Genomic DNA, 18,334 nt, shown 5'->3' on the forward strand with positions numbered 1-18,334 from the left:
AACTCTAATATACAGTGAATAAATGCATTTTGTCATAATGAATTGTAATTCATATGCATTATATAAAATATTTATTTACAAAAAAATTATCAATATGTATTAAATTATTGATTAAACTTGTTATTAGATAATATAAACTAAAATACCTGAATACCATATTTTAAATATTTTCTCGATACATGTAAATTTTATTAATTAAAAGTATAGTACAATACAACAATCCTCATAATTAGGATGACTTTTCGACAGGTCAAGGGATCCGCCATAAATGATAAAGCGCACAAGTGGTAACAGAGTAAGAAAGATCAACACTCAGTATTCTCTGTCTCACGTCCTCGATGATAATGGCTCCCACAGTGGACGCCTCCCGGTTACGCCCATCAAATCGTCGAAAGTTACGATCACGCCAAATGTGATAGACCAGCTCAGCCAGCAAAGTACGATATGAAGCTGAGATACAGTATTTCCCCTTCCATCTATGCGCCCATATGATATCAGTCGGCCAAGGTCGGTTAGACTAGTCAAAACGGAGGATTTGTCGGATCACCCTCAAGCATTGCTTCAAGTATTTGCACTGAAAGAGCAAGTGGGTATATGTATTTCGGGAGTCCCGTCGTCACATAAAACACAAGAAGTACCCCAATTTGGAGAACCAAGGCTTGTCCACGGTGGACAGTTTGCCAAGGATAACCAGCTAGAGAACAAAGACATGTTTGGGTATTTCGAAGGAACCCAAGAGTAGTGAATACCAACCTATCTTGGGCCCCGGAGTCCTAAGAGAGTGAATGATTAATGCAACTGTCGGTGCACTCTGCGATCCCCATGAAAGATAGTTAGTGCCGCCATATATAGGAGGTAAATTATGAAGAATCTCCAAGTACTCAATATGAGTGAGAAAAGGCCAGTGCCAGTGTCCATCCTCCATCACCATATTAACCTTGTCCGTCATCAGTGTGTTGGTAAGCTGTGGATCCCACGAAAAGCGATGAATAAGTGGCCCAAACACATGCCAAGGATCCTGCCATAAATAGAATGATGCCCCATCACCAACACAGTAGTCGATAAGATGTCGTAATAGAGGACATAATCGGAGAAGTTTAAACCAGCCCTAAGAGCGCCCCCCCCCGCTCCGATACCGTCCAAATGGACATCTCTCAAAGGCGGCTGAGGTATATCCAGTTGACCATACGGACACACTATCACCATGAATTACAGTCCACAGTTTAAGACACATGAGTGCGCGATTAAGTGTAGCAATGTCTTGAACCCCTTGGCCACCTTTATCAACTGGTCGACAAACAAGCTCCCATGCCATCTTTGTATATTTTAAATATTTGAAGATTGATGAAGTAAAGATTGAAGAGCGAGTTAAAAGAGAGAGAAGAAAAAAATAATATTAAAATAAAAAAATATAATATATAATATATTAATAAAATTAAAATATATAGAAAATTTTGATTTTTCAACTCGATTCGATCACCACAATAAAAAAACAAACGATCGGTAAAAGCCAATTGTTTTTTTTTATAAAATCAAAAATTGATCCTAAATTTCGATTCTGCCAATTTTGGGTCGGTGAACCGAATTCTGCAATCCCCATGCAACTTCGGAAGCAACCACCTTCAAGAGAAAAAGCAAACTCAAATGAAAAAATAAAAGTAAATGTAAACAAATTAACTTATTGTTTCTTTCTCCATTTACCATTTCTCCCGTTCATTGACAACCTTTAACCATCACAGATCCTCCGTCAGCCTCCTCCGCCGCCCACCGCCGCCGCCAGCTAACTTGTGGTTGTTTGTGCATATTAAGTACGATAAGAAGATTATCTTACGGTGAAAGTTGGCGGGTCGAACGTTCGTTGTCTGGAGGTTTATGGCCGAACCTCTCCCGGGAAAGAGACCGGCGGCTCTACTCGGCAAATTCTCTCTCTGTCCCATTAGGTATCAACAGCTGGGCTGAGAGAGATTTAACATTCTGTAAATGGAGAATCCCGAATAATCTTCTTATCTGTCATTAGTTTTTAAAATTTTGTGTTTGGGCAACACATAATTAACAAAAATGGGGAATGTTTTGGTGAAGAAGCCAAAAATCACGCAAGTGGACAAGGCCATTCTTTCCCTCAAAACCCAAAGGCGTAAGCTTGCACAATACCAGCAGCAGGTACCCCCCCCCCCCCGGCTATACTCTTAATTATTTCCCCCCCCCCCCGGGCTATACTCTTAATTATTTTTCTTAATTTAATTTTTTTTTCGTAAAGTCCTGATTTTGGACGGATTTTCATCGTAAAGGTTGAATCTTTATGTTTTGGAAATGCATGATTTCGATTATATGATCGATCAATTCAAAGAAAAATGGGACATAACGATGCTGGAAAGCTTTATAATGTGGCAGGTGATTAACCAAGACTTAATTTGGGTTATTCTGTTTATTCCAAGGAATTTGCATTCTGTTCTTTGCATGGTTCTGAGAGTTGAATGCTTTCGTCTAGAATGCATTTCTTATCTCTCTTTGATTGAAAGTTAGTTTATGTAATGATCACTCGATGATTGTTTCGTGTGACTTGCAACATTGCTGCTTTATATTTGGAATTCAATAGTTCTCTTGTTATTTTTCTGTGATTGGTGCACTTTCATTAATCACCTCGCTGCTATTCTAAGATTTTATCTTAGTCATGAATAAGGTTGAGATTACTCCAGCGTGATTAACATCAGTATGACTTTACTTTATAGTTGGTATTATCTTCTCCTTGATCATAGATACCAATGAAGCTGAAATCGGAAAGCCAAGGGAAGACAGTACATCAAAGGAAAGAATTCTGATTTTGATTAGAAGAGGACATCGATTCTATTATCTTTTTGTCTCAAAACTTCACACAAGACACTTTCCTAATGCAATTCTAAGGTGGTTTATTAGGAACATGCACCGAATTACACCTTATGGTCATAACTTTGGACTGGAAAATTGTACAAATGACCTTGTGCACATGATTGATGAAATGAAATTAGTCAGGCATAAAGGCTTACGAGTTCCTAGTTAGAAAAGGATTCGTATTCATGGAATGGTTCACATAGTTGATCTCTCTGGAATATCCCAGAATTAGCTTTGGAGATATCACCAGTTATCTGTTAGTCTCATCATAGCAACACAAATACAGGATAATTGACCATAGAACTAGATAGTCCATGCTGTTCAGAATTGTCAATCTTCTAGTTTTAGGAAAATAATTATGATGAAATCTTGTCAACAGGTATCTGGTAACTTGCAACAACTTGAACATCCCATGTTGGTTTGGTGTTTCTTGATAAATGATGTACTTCTTTGGCATCTTTGTCATGCATAATGCATTTCCATGGTTAATTCTAAATTTTCCTAGTGATATTCTGAATGGGCAACTTATCCCTTCTCATAAAAAAGACTAAAAAACTTCCTGGAAGTTTCACAGGAGATGCAACTGAAACCATTAGGTGAGTGGTCACCTAAATGATTGTTGCAAGTATTGTTGTATTTTTCACCTGTATAAAGGCAATATGCTCTCAATAATAAACCATTAGTACTTGCATGATAGACATATTTGATATATATTTTGTTATACATGCATATAATGTGCATATGCATGTATATATTTGTATGTGATGGGGTTTGGAGAAGCATGGGACATACTAAGGATTATTCCTTTAGAGGGCATGACTTTTTCTAGTAATCTGTACAAGGTTCACATTTAGCATTAGTAGCTTTTGTGTCAATGTTTTCATTGGAATAGTGTTATAAGGATAGGGCTTCAAGTGCTTCTGTCACCTAAACTATCAACATTTTAATTCAATTCTTACTTTGGATGTTGTCTGGTTACGCATTATGTAACTACATAATTCATGAATGACATGTTTTCAGATTCTACCCTGCTGCTGCACCACTAATGCCTCCCCCACCTGTCAAGTGCCTGATTGTGGAATATAGCATGAAAACATATTAGGATGTACCTGATGCCCTCTATGACTTGTAAATGGAAAGAAGGACTTGTATTAATTTTTTCCTTTTCATTTTCTGTTATTACCATTTTAACAAAGTAAACTGATTAAGTTGTCTAACTCTTGTAATTGTCGTTTTATGCTCATTGTAGATGTCATTGTGTTTTTCGTTTCTACTTTTATCCTGATGTGTTGGCTCCCAAAGATAAACAGATGCAACATTTTCTGGACAGAAGTCATGAACTACTTCTATGATGCATTTAATCATCTACAAAGAGTTAATTCGTAGAATTGCAGTTAAACAAATCTTTTGTGTGCTCCTTGGTCTCTATGAAGCTTTTCATTGGGTAGATATCTGATGCATGGTAACTACACTAATATATTAATTGAGCTTCCATGCATCTGATAAATTGGGAACCTTCCACTTTCAGCATCAGGATTATGACTAATCAAAATTGAACAAAAGCACTGTTTCTACATATCAGAAGTAAATATAACCATAATGATCAGTGGTACTCCTGCATTAATACTTCCATACTGTCCTGCTTTCAGCTAGAGGCTGTTGTTGAAGCTGAGAAGCAAGCTGCAAAAGATTTGCTTCGTGAAAAGAAAAAGGACAGGGCCTTGTTAGCTCTGAAGAAGAAGAAAGTCCAAGAAGACCTACTGAAGCAAGTTGATGCCTGGCTTATCAATGTTGAGCAACAAGTAGGTTTAATTTGATTGAGTTCTTTTCATCCCTCGATATCCTCTTTCCATGTGTTTTGCTTTGTACATTTTGTGTGTTGATCAAACATCGCGGCACATGAGAATGAATATGCTTCAGTTGGCTGATGTTGAACTGGCGAGCAAACAAAAAGCAGTATTTGAGAGTTTGAAGGCTGGAAACAATGCGGTTAAAGCAATACAAAGTGAGATCAACCTGGATGATGTTCAAAAACTGATGAACGACACCGCTGAGGCAAAAGCTTATCAAGATGTGAGTTTTCCTTCTTTCTCCAGTATCTTTGTTAAGTATGCATTTATCTTAGTAATTGAGCTTCTCAGTGTACTTCCATTCATAATAGTCATCCGCTCTTATTCGTTGTTAATATATGCAAAACCTTTCTGCTTGTACCATGTTTTTGAGAACGTACGTTGAGTTCAAGCTTCTTGCGTTCTGAGTTATTATATTCATTTAAATTGCACAGTCGATGTTTTGCTAAATTCAGTAACCATTTCCAGACTCTATTTCTCTGCCGCCTTCTTTTGAACTGATCCCGCATCCCCAAACAAAATGACGAACCAAGATGTAGTAATACCGTACTAGAATTTATTAATTACCTTTTGCAATTAATAGATTATTTATTGTGAGAAAAGGCATCATCCTGGCATTTAGATTCTTTTACACCTCTAGTTCTTGCAATAAGTCTCTTCAGTATCCTTCCCCTCCACTGACAGTCATTCTCTTTTGTAGGAAATTAATGCAATTCTGGGAGAGAAGCTATCAGCTGAAGATGAAGAGGAAATATTAGCAGAATTTGAGAAACTAGAGATACAGGTCCGCTTTTCTTCACAAAATTGCGATTTCAACCATGCAACTTTACTTTTTCATCTGGAATTATATTTTCCTTCTTTTAAGATAGATCAAATTGCACAACTCTATGTTGTATTCCTGTCGCTTGTCAAAATATCATCTCTGTTTGTCTCTTTGTATTTTCGAGGAGTTAACGCCATGTTGCGTATATTATGGATCTTTGTGTAGTTGTGGAGTGTCAGCTTAGTTAAATAAAATATGAACTAATGCGCTTCTTGTTTTGTACAGATGTCATCTCAAGATCTTTCAGATGAACGAGAAGAGAAGCTGGATCTTCCAGACGTGCCATCAAAAGCTCCAGCTCTCCATGACGCAGTCGAAGATACTCCGGGTGAAATTTCTGAACGGAAAAAAGGTCTCTCTCTCTATCTCTCTCCCTCCCTCTCCAAGCACCTGTTTATGTGTTTCTTCTTAGAATTTGATTCTTGATCCGTCTATTTAAATGCAGTTATGGAGGAACCATTAGCTGCTTGATGGTGAAAATATATTGCTTGCTCTCAGCCGTCTTTATATACAAGAGAGATGCGTTTTTGCCAGCATTCACTCAACATAACTTAGTTTTCAATTTTTTCATTTGGTTTTTCCAGTACATAACATTTGTCCATCTAATTGGCTGATACGATCTTACAGATTAATACAAAACTTATGTACCAAAATGATTCTTTCTCTAACTTCTATTCTTAATTATTTTGTTTATCTTATCATATATTCATCTTTATTTCATCCCGAAATTCCAATAACTAATTTTAGAGTTAATTAAGACTTGTCATTCTTGAAATATATTTAATATTGCAAGCACTCCCCTACTATTCTAAACATACCAAAAAGATCTAACTGACCGGCGCTAATGTGCCACTAATATGGTCTTTAATAATTGTTAAAAAAATATTTTCCATTACAAGTTTAACTGTAAGTTTATTTTAAATTTATTAGTTTTGGTTTGTTGCTCATTTTAGTAAAATTTTACAACAAATCAAAAGTAATATATTTCAAATAAACTTACAATTAAATCAGAAGGGACAAAAAATCTGCTTATTGTTTTCGGGTGCAGTTAGCAAGACGTTTGTGATCTTGGATGTACTTCGGTGGTAAGTGTAATTAACCTTTGATTTTATGATTTCATTCATTCCTCCTGTAAATAGATCTCTGTCTTCTCGAATTGTAATATGAATATAATAATTTTGACCCTCCTTCACGTCATCACAACACATGACGGATGGATTTATTACTAGAGAGACAGAAACACACGCTATCTTGCTATCATAATAAGCATACAGCAAACCATGCATGGAGAGGAGAGACCAGATTTGTTCAAGTTATGCAAACAGATAAAAGCAGTCTGACAAAGGAAGGTAAGGAGAAATAAATCAATCATTTTATATTGAATTTCTAATTGTATAGCACATATCGACAGAATGAAAACCATCGTTGTTCTGCCAAAAGCGGCCTAGAGAGGCCCCTTTTCCTCTTTGGCCAGTATGCCAACTCGACAAGACAAACGAAGACCATTTTTGTTCAGTCTAATCTAGTAGCAAGATCAAGACTTCATTTCTTGAAGAATATATGGACAGATAAATTAGAGGCTTTGGGCCGCAATCAATCCAGGTAAAAGAGGGTAACGATCTTTCGCATGTTCTTGGCTTCTTGGCATGTTTCCATGAGCAGTCTACTGTCATGGAAGGCGAAACAAATAACTTGCTGCACTTGTGATATGATGTCCATGTTGCACAACCTGCATTTATCGTTCAAGTTGGAATTTTATTAATGGAAATTTATTTAAAATGACCTGAAACGACACATGCAAGTAAGGGAACAAGAAAAGCTGCCCTGGAAGACGTGTTTGCATACCTGCTGGCTTCTATCAGCGGAAGATGATCGTTGTGGGGCTTCTCTATTACATTTTTCACCTGCCAAGAAAAACTTATTTTAGGATTCTTACAGTATTCTATTACCACCACCTACATGAATAAAGAAATGGGTCTGTAAATTGTTCTGTCCTCCCTCTCCAGTCACTCATGGTCTGGGGCCTTCTCTTTCGGGTGCATCTGCATTATCCAATCAATGCACAAACTCACAGTCGCGATACAGGTTTTGAAATGTTTTGGATCAGTCTGAGCACCTTGGACAGTTTGTCATATAATACACAATAATAGCGAGTAAGTTAATGCAACCAAGCAAAATTATGTCAAGCTCAAGGGGTAACACTTAAGCAAGGATAATCCAAAACTTCATCATATAACTTCTTAATATCAAATTGTACTATTGTATTGTCTCCTTAACTTGTCACAAGAAGGAAACAAAAACCACTCATGCAAACATAGACAAGAAAAGTTGGAACATAATCTCTTAATACATCCCAGAACCTTAATCCTACACTATATTGGCGGTTCCAACCATTTGAATACCACAATCCTCATATTTTCTCTGATTATTTTGCTGTTAATTCTTATATTGTTTTTTTCCTCTACCACATGCCTTATAACCTGATCCTTTCCTCCAAAACAATTAAATTGCTACTCACAAGCAATTAGCTCTCCTCACATTTACCATCTGCCAGCACCTCCAGTTTTCACTATCCACCATCCTCCATCCTCCATCTAATAGTTTAAATGCAGCATCCAGGGTTGGTAGAAGGCTATTTAAGTAAGGGTGAATCATCTTACAACATTGCTATTTATTCCAAGAGTCCCACATAACACAACAAAATGCTAAATCTTACTTTAGATAGTAATTCTTGACTCTCTGGAGGTTGCTTTTTCAAACTTTGTGGCAATATTACAGTTAGCAGCTCTGGTCTTTCAGCACGAAGAGCTCCTCTGATAACAGCAGCATTAGTGCCTGATGCTCCTGATGTAAATATATGGTTTTTCTGCAATGACAAAACGGGGAATCCATAGGTAGGAACTCATAAGGATATTCTGAGAAACAAGAGGAGACGATGATATCACATGATATTCAACTCAATGCACAATAAGGGTCAGATCAATCAAAGCAAGTGAGAGTAGTACCGTTATAACCAATGCATAGCTCAGAATCTCTATAAGTTCTTGGTGCATGAACCCCATATTTCGTGTCCCAAAAAAACCAATCGCTCTAGGCCCTTGTTGCTGAATTGCTAATAATTCCTGACAAAGACATTTAAAGTGATTGATTGTTATACACATGTAATCAGCCAACAACAAACCAAAGCCTGATCCTGTTGTATTTGCTGCAAGGTTTCAAACTTTAACATGGCTAATTGCAAACTCAAAAATATTCTCATGTTATTAGCCTTCTTCTCTTCCTTCGAGGGCTGAAAGCACAGCCAGATACTACTAAATGTGAAATAAAAAAAATAAGTTCGTAGACAAAGGTCTAGCAACTACTGAAACAAAAATAGGAGAGAATTGATCAACCCAGTATGAAGGTCCAAGTAACATATATACAGTATTCCTTCTATACAAATATGCTCCATAAAATTAGATCTCTAACTCTGAACACATTGAGTACAATTAATACCCAGCTAAAAGTTAAACTGAGATGGTACAAATAAGTCAGTCATCTGAAGAATACACTACAAAAGAAACAGAGCAAATTTCTAAAATAGAATACAGATAAAGCAGGCAAGATCGACAAACCTGTAGGTAGTCCACATCGGCAACAGGTTTATACTCGGAGACCAAAACTGCTCCAGACCCCTCAACAAGTGACTGTGCCTGAGTTGGAATCTGAGTTGCGACTTCTTCATCAGAACCAAACATCTGGATCTCATTCTTGTCTCCATCTTTTACATTATCGATACTTTGATGTGTTTTATCATATCCACAAAGCCACTATACCAGCACATACAAAACAGAGGCCCCTGGTAGTAAATCATTAGTGAAAACCAACTGATGCGTGGAAATATATGATTACGACTTGTCAATTTCCAAGATCGAGGTCATAGGAATAGTTTCTGTATCTGAATAGGAAAAGATTTTTTTAATTGTTACGGAATTCATATTCATACAAAAGAACCAACAAACTTTGCAAGCTTAATTCCTTTCTTATAGGATTCGTTTTATTGATTAGTTTTGAGATTTGCATGAATAACCACATCAATATTACTATAGAAGAGAAAGACAAATTGTTGATATAGATACAATCAGGATATAGCAGCAAGTGCCTCGTGAATAGAGTGGCTACAGATCAAAACAAACTGCAGTACTCAAATATATTTGAAATTATGTAGCGTGCTACATGATTAAGCAAATTCTCATGGTCAATCATAGAAATTTATGAAGCCCTAGCTCATCATTAAATATAGTTTTCTTTTAGTTTCCTCAGGTCAACAAACATAAGCAAGTACCCTATTTCCAACCCGCATCTGATGTCATGACTAGTTGAATTCTCGAATTTTGGTTCTACAAAAATGAATTAATTTCCAAATTGCTACTCCATGAGTAACCGACAGGAAATTTCCAAATTACTTACAAACCCATGCAATTTCCTAAGGGAAAAGAAAAGCTCAGATTTCAAGTTACTTTATTCCTATTGCATGCATTCTGTTCAACTATAGAAATCAATTCAAAAGGCATTGTCTAGCAGCTGGTTGGCTGCCTTAAGGGAACATTACCCCATTGTACTTCTTTTTATTTTTCCGTTTGATGGAGAAAAGGGACCTTTTGATGGTCCTCCAATTCTTGTCTGATTGACCATTGAGATACCCAAATTTAATGCTCATATCATATTAACGGAAATCGAATAACCACATAAGATATAATCACTAAATACATGCCTCAAAATCGGTATGGCAGGTAAAAGAATCACTTATCCTTTTCTAAATTTGGTTACACTAAAATGCAAACACCCATAGACATTCATTTATAGAATAAGAAACAGAATATCAGTGACGGATGTCAACCAATAAATCATGCATTAAATTTGCACAAAGGATCATGATGCATCTCACTCGGGTGTTATTTTATCCAAAAGCTAACATATCTTTATTTCTTATTTTGTGTAGATATCAATCTAAGAGATCGACAAAATACAACTTGTAAGATATGCTATAAGGTAATGGATATTATTGATGTTATTACAACAAGAATCCACTGTTTAAAATTTGTCACTAGGTAGAAAGCTACTGCATTAATCTTTAACAATACCAACATGTATCCACAAAAGGTTTATTAAGGATTTCATAAACTCACTCTCTCTTCTATCAATAACTACTACAATCAATTGCACACAACTTCGCCTTTGACCTAGAGCCCTTCTGATATCTTGTCTCTTATGTAATACAGTTGAACCTCTAAAACATGGAAAGTACTCGTCTACCAGCAAAAAGCTGCAGAATTTTCATCCTTTTCCTATTTTACCTCTCCAAACACTGCAAATCCACAGTATACTAAATCCCCATTCGACACCAAAGACCAAGCCAAAGAAAACTATCGTTATGCAGCACAAGAAAATAACACTTAAACAATGAAACTATGCACTGGACGAGATAATACAGTCTATAATTCTATCCGGATACTGAATTTTACTTTCCAAATTCACATGAGCATCTCCAAGCACAAGACTTTTCATGGCAGAGCCCAAGATAGGATCTTGCAGTAACAAAGAATCACATCTCCATTCCAAACAAAACACGGAAATTGAGGCAAATAAAAAGAAACCCATATCCCAACGCAATAATCCAAGATCAGAAAACTGAAAAAAATTAATAATCCAGACATGCAAAGCTGATATCTTCTACTCGTCAAACACCAAGCAACACAACACCCAATTCCCACAACTCCACAGCACATCATTAACAATCACGACAACGCATTAACGAATATGAAAAACAAGAACAAAAAACTAAACCAATTGCCAGAAAAAAAAAAAAAAAAATCATATCGTACCTTGTTTTTCCGGAAAGAAGGGCATGAAGAAGACACAAATCTTCTGTCACTCCGCGAAGACAAAGAAAGGGAATGGAAATGGGTTTTCTCTCCTTTTCTCTCTCTCTCTCTCTCTTGAAAATATAATTAATGTCAATGACTCTTTAATTCTTCTGATTTGATTTCAATTTTATAATGATGGTCAAGCAGAGGAGTAGTAGTAGTTCTTAATTGGTTGGCTTACAGTTGTGGAGAGAATCCACTTTCTTCATCCTTTCTTGCAACCCTTTTAGAGGGTTAACACAGAAGAGAGAGAGAGAGAGAGAGGATATGATAAATAGGACTTTGGTGGAATTTGAGGAAAAGGGCATATCCTTTTTCTCCTCTTCCTTTTTGTTGCCTTTATTCTCTTTGCTTAGAGGAGAAAAAAAAATTCAAATTGAATTATCATTTATGGATTGATAATAATTATATTATAAATTTAATTATCAAATTATTGATGAAATAGATCAAATTATTTATAATTTCATAATTACGAAATCTTATTTTTATAAATTAAATTAGATCTCATTAACAACTTTTTTAAGGACATGTTTACTTTTATTGATGGGATAATAGGAATTGAGTGGGATAAAATTATGTAGTAAGATACAATTTTCTATTTTTTTTTCTTCAGTTTAATGTATTGAAAAAGGGACAAGAAAGAGTGCAATTATGTATGTAGATAATGCCCAAATATCCATTTTTGAAGTCCAAAGAAAATGTGTGATCCAATGGACTCAATTGAGGAACAATAATTTTAAAGAGCTAAAAACCACCACCAGCCCAATAAAAATCTACTGAGTCCAATTTCAACCTATTGATCTGATAGGTGAGCAACACTCCATAAGCTTGCAAGTCGGAAATGCTGGAATACGGCTAATAGACTTTTTTTGTACATGTCACATATCTCTATTCTCCATTTCTCTCATCCAATTTCTATAAATAAGAGTGTCAAGAGGGTATCCCACACTCTCACTTTTCACACAAATTTTCCATTTACTTTCACCTCACTTTTCTTTACTCAAACCAATAGAATTTGTTATTTTAGTTGATCCATCATTCAAAATTAAAACTTTAATCAAATTAGATTTGTTACAAAGTCCTTAAGTCGTAAAACATATTCTTGGGATTTATAAATTTAAAATAAACAGATCAACTTTCGAAATCTTCAAAAGTAATTATATAATGACAATAATGCCAATTATATAATAAAGAAAAAAATGTTATAATGTCAAGAATACTTATTTTTTTTTAAAAAAAAATAGAAGCTTATATAGAAAATCCGAGTGATTTTATAAGATTATAAGCTCGTAAATTTATAAATTTTATCAAATTATCAGCTCAAATGAAAATATTTTGAGGATTTATAATCTAATAAACAAACTATAAAAAGAACAATAAGTAATAGAAAACTGGCACTTAGGAAATTTCTGGGAAGTAGATTTCCTGTAAATAGCAGTGAGGATCCCAACCAAGAATTTAAATTATTTTCGACAAGATGAAGATCATTACAGCGAGATCCTAACACCAGAATGCTTCTGCCAAGAAAGAAACTTGACAAACTAACCCATGTACAGAGAGCTATATATCCCACCTCTTCTTCACGCGGAACATGAGAGCTGATGATTTGATATCATCCTGAGGAACTTGGAGCATTAACTGCACTTTCATCTTGAATGGCGCTGTCTTGGCTTTGCCATCTTCGTCTCCGACCTGAATCGTTTCATATTAGACATCAGACTCAGTTTCTAAACTTCATGTGCTATAACATCACTCATTGTTATTTCGGTAATTTCTGAGGCATATTATTGACGAGATTCGGAGCATAAAGGAATGATGAGAATAAGAACTGATGTGTAAGCATTAACAGTTAGGCATAAAAACGCGACTAGTAGTTTTAGTTTATCAATTTGCTCAAAGACTGTAGTTATACTCTCCTGAGTTCCAAAAGCTTTTTCATTTTCCCGGTTTATGTTTCTTTTATCCACACAACATAAAGAATTGCAAAGTAGTTATTACTCCAACCATGCCAATTGAAATTTATAGCCTGCGTCAAGTCAGCTATGAACTTAACTTGATGCACAAAAGTCAGCCAGCACGCTTTAAAACGGCGAGCTAATTCAGCATCTTCCCAGTTCTTTTTGATTTTGCTAGGAAGAGATAATTCTGGGAGTGCCACATACAACCATAGATAGGCTTATGTATCATACGGAGAAAATGGGAGCCCAAAGTTAGCCCATTGGTACGCGTGCCATGCATTAGTCAAGAAAAGGATAGAATACAGCAACTGAAGGCAGCCTATGTGAATTTATTGCTACTTCCATCTCAATGAAGGGACTCGAAAAATTCAAACATATTCAGTAGATAAATGAGAGACTTACCCAGAGAGATGCCCACCCAAGTCGTACCTCAGCATCATAACCAGCTTTAAATTTATACTCCTTCCCAACTGTGTGTTTATATACCGCGCTCCAATTGTTTGTATCAAAGTTGTACAGGTAGCTGAGGACAAACCATTGATGAATATTTTTCTAAGTTAGTAGTCTTGTCAAAAACATAGTTCATTAATTGGATATTCAGCATAGTATTTCTTGCAAATAATTCTAATATCCATCCTGATTCTCAAGAAGGTTTATATACCTACTCTTTGACGGAATTCTGCGCAGCTCAATGAAAAAGGCATCTCAAAAGGCTTGTGAATGGTGCCAAGGGCTTTAAATTTTACTTTGGATATCTTAGAACCTAGCTAATGTAGATGCATTATAGAGTGTGCACACATGGGGGTGGGTGGGTGGGAGAATATAGAGACAGGAAGGGAGGGAGATATCACCTTAACTTGTCTGAAGGACTGAATCTTCGCTTAAATGCACAAGATAATGCATTTGAAGGCAGAGATATGCTTGGAATCAATGTCATTTGCTCATCCTACAACCATAAAAAGGTAAAATAATTAACAAGAAGACGGTTGTTAACTATGGGACAACAAGATCATGGACCTAAAGCTATTTGCCGATACAATTTCAGATTGCAAGTATGGCAGTCACTTATACGGGCTCTAGATATTGCAAAAGGTTAAAATTAAGTGAATCATGAAAAGATATAAAGTGAACATTTAGCTGACCAACCAAAAAATAAATCCTGAGGTTAATGCGAAAAGGAAACCAGTCCTTACTGTTACAGGATATTCAGTTACATAAACTATGACAAGTTCTTTGACAAAGTCAAAAAATCTAAAGAAAAATGAAAAAAGAGTTCCTTTAAGAAAGAATATTAAAACGAATCACCTTGTATGCATATCTTAATTCCAAATTTTCCTCACTGTAACGGGCAGTACAAACTCCATCCAGGACATGACTTTTAACGATCCCGTTCACTGATAAAGCTCTCTTCTGTTCTTCTTCTTCCTCCTCTTTCTCCTCAAATGAAACTTCTCCAAGAGGAAATTTCAAGGTGGCTCTTGGCTGCAGCATAAGAATAGAACAAAACAGTAAGAAAAAAATTGAGGGTCTTCAGGTTATGTCTTATGTGTGTGTGGAGTTACTCATGCATGAATTTACTTGAAATTGTTAACCATCAAAACAGCATAGGTTGTGAGATGCTTAGAAAAGCACTATCTTGAAGCTTAAGTACCTAGTCTTCACAAGGTAGAGTAAAGCATAAACTTTCAACCGAATACTGGGTCTGAAGTTAAGACCAACAGGCTAACATGATTCAACTTTCAAGCATTTTCACCACTGAATATTTTCATTTTCTAGGTGGCTGAAATGAAGTTTCCAACAAACAACTAAGTTCTAAAGAATGAAAAAATATTAAAATAGTATTGGGGCAACATTCTCACCATGCCAACAGCAGGAACAGCGGATGACAATTCCAATTTGTAGGCGGGACTCGCAAGATCTGCAACCATTGCAACCTCTCCTTGCCGAGCCTATAAGTAATACAGAAGTACTGTAAGAAAAAGAGCACAGATCACATATAAAATGCAGTTTGCCAGAAACTGAATAACAGCCAGGAACCAGGAGGATCTCGACTTGCTAAACTCTCAGAATCGTAAGGAGACAACACAATCTTTTAACATGATCAAGTTACACACGCTTTCCGTAGGAATCTGAATTATTCACTAAAAGTAAGTTTCACACTGTTTTTCATGATTATTTCATTATATAAGTTTTATCCACCCTATGCTCTCCGCAGTTCTAATAAATTTTATAAAATGGAAGAACAAAATAAAACAATCTCCGCTCTTTATGCAAGAAGCGTTAATCCTGGTCATGATATTACTTTGTCATTCTCAGAAATGTAGTCAAAATATTGATTTAATCACTGGCATTAATTGATAAGATGAACATAGACTCCTCTTACATAATATAGAATGAAAGAAACAGCAACATCCTACTAAGATTAGAAAATTTAATGCACAAATAGTTAAATATACCAACATTCTTGACATCCGCTCAACAATACGAAACTCAAGCAATAACGGAATTCGGCCAAGAGTAATGATAAAATCAGAAACTCCGTCAAGTGTCCACATCAAATAAATTGTTCACTTCTACAACTTAAAACTTAAATGACAACAAGTTCAATCATTCAAGGATAAAGAGAGAACAAATGTTATCAAACAATAGTATGTATTAATAACAGATGCAACACATAAATTCTCTTCGCTGAGAATTCCAAACATATATGGAGTAACCAGGATCCGGAACCACATCAACACATGTAAAATTAAGTGTAGATCAACTTTCAAAAAACTTCTAGTAATACATGAAGATTAAATATGACAATTGATTTAAGCTTGTCATAAACAAATAAACAGGTCCAACTCATAAATTGTTGTAAAGCACTATTTTGCATGTCACAAGAGGAATCCCGTCAATACTCTGTTATAGCTACCAGTACTTTCAGCTGGAAACACAAATTCTTTAGTTCCAATTAAGGGGACAAAAAAGTTTTAGATACTTATGAATGGTTTTTCATACTGGAAACCAAGTGCACAGTCAAATCAGACTAACAAGCAGTATATAAACAGATTATTTGTGTCTTTCAACTTCAATAAAAGAACAATACAGAACTCGAGCATCATGCAGGAATATGACCACACTCTTTTCTATATTCCAGCAGACAAATTGTAGCATCTTTTGAGCATTAGCAAGTTCTCCATTTCTAAATGAAAATCAGAACCTTCTCCTCCAGTTGGAAAAGTCATCCTTGACTTTTCAACTTGTTAGTGAAATCTTCATGCCTCAGAAATAAATATTTGAAGTAAATCAAGCTCTTCAAATGCATTGCACAGTGAACTAATAAATACTAGGATTACAGGACTTAAAGCCATAAAATTCAAATTTCAAGAAACAATGAACAGAAAAACACAAACATACAAACCCAAAAATCAATCTAAGAAAAAAAAGAAAAAATAAAGGTGGCTCTTTTCGCTACAGAAGAATTTCAAATATTCTTCCAATAAACCAGTAAAATATGATAAATACAAAAAAATCGGAAAAGAAAAGGTTAGAAAGCGCGTAGTCTGAGCAAAAATTCAACACCTTGACTTCGTGCGCAGCTCTGAATTGTAATCCAGGAACAATTTCAAACGACGCCTTTAGCAGGGCATCACTCTCTTCAACATCGTACTGCACCGAGAGGAATTTCGAAGTGAGAAAAACTTGGGGCTCCGACACTTCCCCTTTGCTGTCGTTTTGAAAAGTGAGCTTCAATTTCGCCAAATTATCCAACAATTTGCACGAGACTTTATTAAAGAACACGGAGCTCTCGCTGTCGAACTCCGACGTAACTCGCAGCTTCGGCCGACCCATTTGGAAGAGCCCCAGAAAACCGCCGCCTTTCGAACCGCCGTCGTCCACGGCGGGGGATGGTGGTGGAGACAGATAATAGGGTTGCGGGTTTTGATCCACCATTGATGCTGAAATTTTTTACAGACTATGTATATATATATATATATATTATTGAATGTGAGGAGGGAAAAAATGTGTGGGGTTTATAACATCCGGATGTTCCAATCCCTCTTCCATCCGTCCGAGCGTAGGTGTGGGGTGTAAGGATAAAGAATCAAAGATCAGTCAGTCACAAAATGAGTACAAGAGTTGGTGCATGTGGTACAACTACAATTCCACAATCTATTTGGGGATAATTTTGAATCATGAATAACTGAAACGCTGCGTTTGGACGCAAGGATTTGCATTTCCATTGAGGATTCAAAGTAAAAAGTACCCATTCAAGAATTTAATATCTTTTGTGGTATTAATTTATTTAAACAAATTTGATAGATTTGTTATTATGAATTTGAAACTCTCTATTAAATTTAGTCAGTCTAATTATACATATAATTCCAATAATAAATTTTCTACCATTTACAAAAGTTTAAAAATCGACTTATCGATGAAAATAAGATAGAAAAGAATGATTTTTATTTTACACCTTGTTGAGAAATTAATATTAATAACCATAAGAGTAAAGGATACAGGGATTTGACGATGTTCGGTAACGATGGTTTGTATTATATTTCAGAGAATATTTATCTCTAAAATATAATATTTGTTATTATTACGTGGTCCAGAAAAAATTATATGAAAATATGAGTTACTACAAGTGATTTAGCGACTAACTTAGTTAGGGAAGAAAAGTGAAATTAGTCACTTATAGTTTTGACATGATTGCCAGCTGCCCAAGTTTCTTGGGGCAATTTCTTACACGCATAGCAGTTGACTGTCTCATGTAGCAATTTAAGCAGCAGCATATCATCTAATTAATGCTTCAGAAGAAGTTCTCATAGTTTTGGTGTTTGTGTGAGGTCTGAGAGGACAGAAATCAGTGATGGCTTATGTTGCTCTGACTTCAGACAATCACCAGCTCTCAAATTGCTTTTCCTGACCAGTTTGATGGAATGC

The 18,334-nt window shown here is 35.7% G+C and overlaps 3 protein-coding genes across 3 annotated transcripts; 1 reads left to right on the forward strand and 2 right to left on the reverse strand.

The window, feature by feature from the left end:
• LOC105158822 (vacuolar protein sorting-associated protein 20 homolog 2) lies at positions 1,586-6,202 on the forward strand. The gene is made up of 6 exons (XM_011075703.2): positions 1,586-2,160; positions 4,518-4,670; positions 4,789-4,941; positions 5,419-5,502; positions 5,767-5,893; positions 5,987-6,202. Exons 1-6 carry the CDS (start codon positions 2,059-2,061, stop codon positions 6,010-6,012), a joined length of 645 nt encoding a protein of 214 aa, XP_011074005.1. The 5' UTR covers positions 1,586-2,058; the 3' UTR covers positions 6,013-6,202.
• On the reverse strand, positions 6,892-11,499 carry LOC105158823. The gene is made up of 6 exons (XM_011075705.2): positions 11,406-11,499; positions 9,156-9,350; positions 8,547-8,663; positions 8,258-8,407; positions 7,387-7,445; positions 6,892-7,270 (listed from the first exon to the last, which is right to left on the reverse strand). Exons 2-6 carry the CDS (start codon positions 9,276-9,278, stop codon positions 7,135-7,137), a joined length of 585 nt encoding a protein of 194 aa, XP_011074007.1. The 5' UTR covers positions 9,279-9,350; positions 11,406-11,499; the 3' UTR covers positions 6,892-7,134.
• Positions 12,846-17,524, reverse strand: LOC105158824 (outer envelope pore protein 37, chloroplastic). The gene is made up of 6 exons (XM_011075706.2): positions 16,973-17,524; positions 15,265-15,354; positions 14,711-14,887; positions 14,257-14,351; positions 13,808-13,928; positions 12,846-13,139 (listed from the first exon to the last, which is right to left on the reverse strand). The coding sequence occupies exons 1-6, from the start codon at positions 17,342-17,344 to the stop codon at positions 13,008-13,010; spliced, it is 987 nt and encodes a 328-aa protein (XP_011074008.1). The 5' UTR covers positions 17,345-17,524; the 3' UTR covers positions 12,846-13,007.

Source organism: Sesamum indicum, linkage group LG3, assembly GCF_000512975.1.
Source record: "Sesamum indicum cultivar Zhongzhi No. 13 linkage group LG3, S_indicum_v1.0, whole genome shotgun sequence".
Classification (NCBI taxonomy): domain Eukaryota; kingdom Viridiplantae; phylum Streptophyta; class Magnoliopsida; order Lamiales; family Pedaliaceae; genus Sesamum; species Sesamum indicum.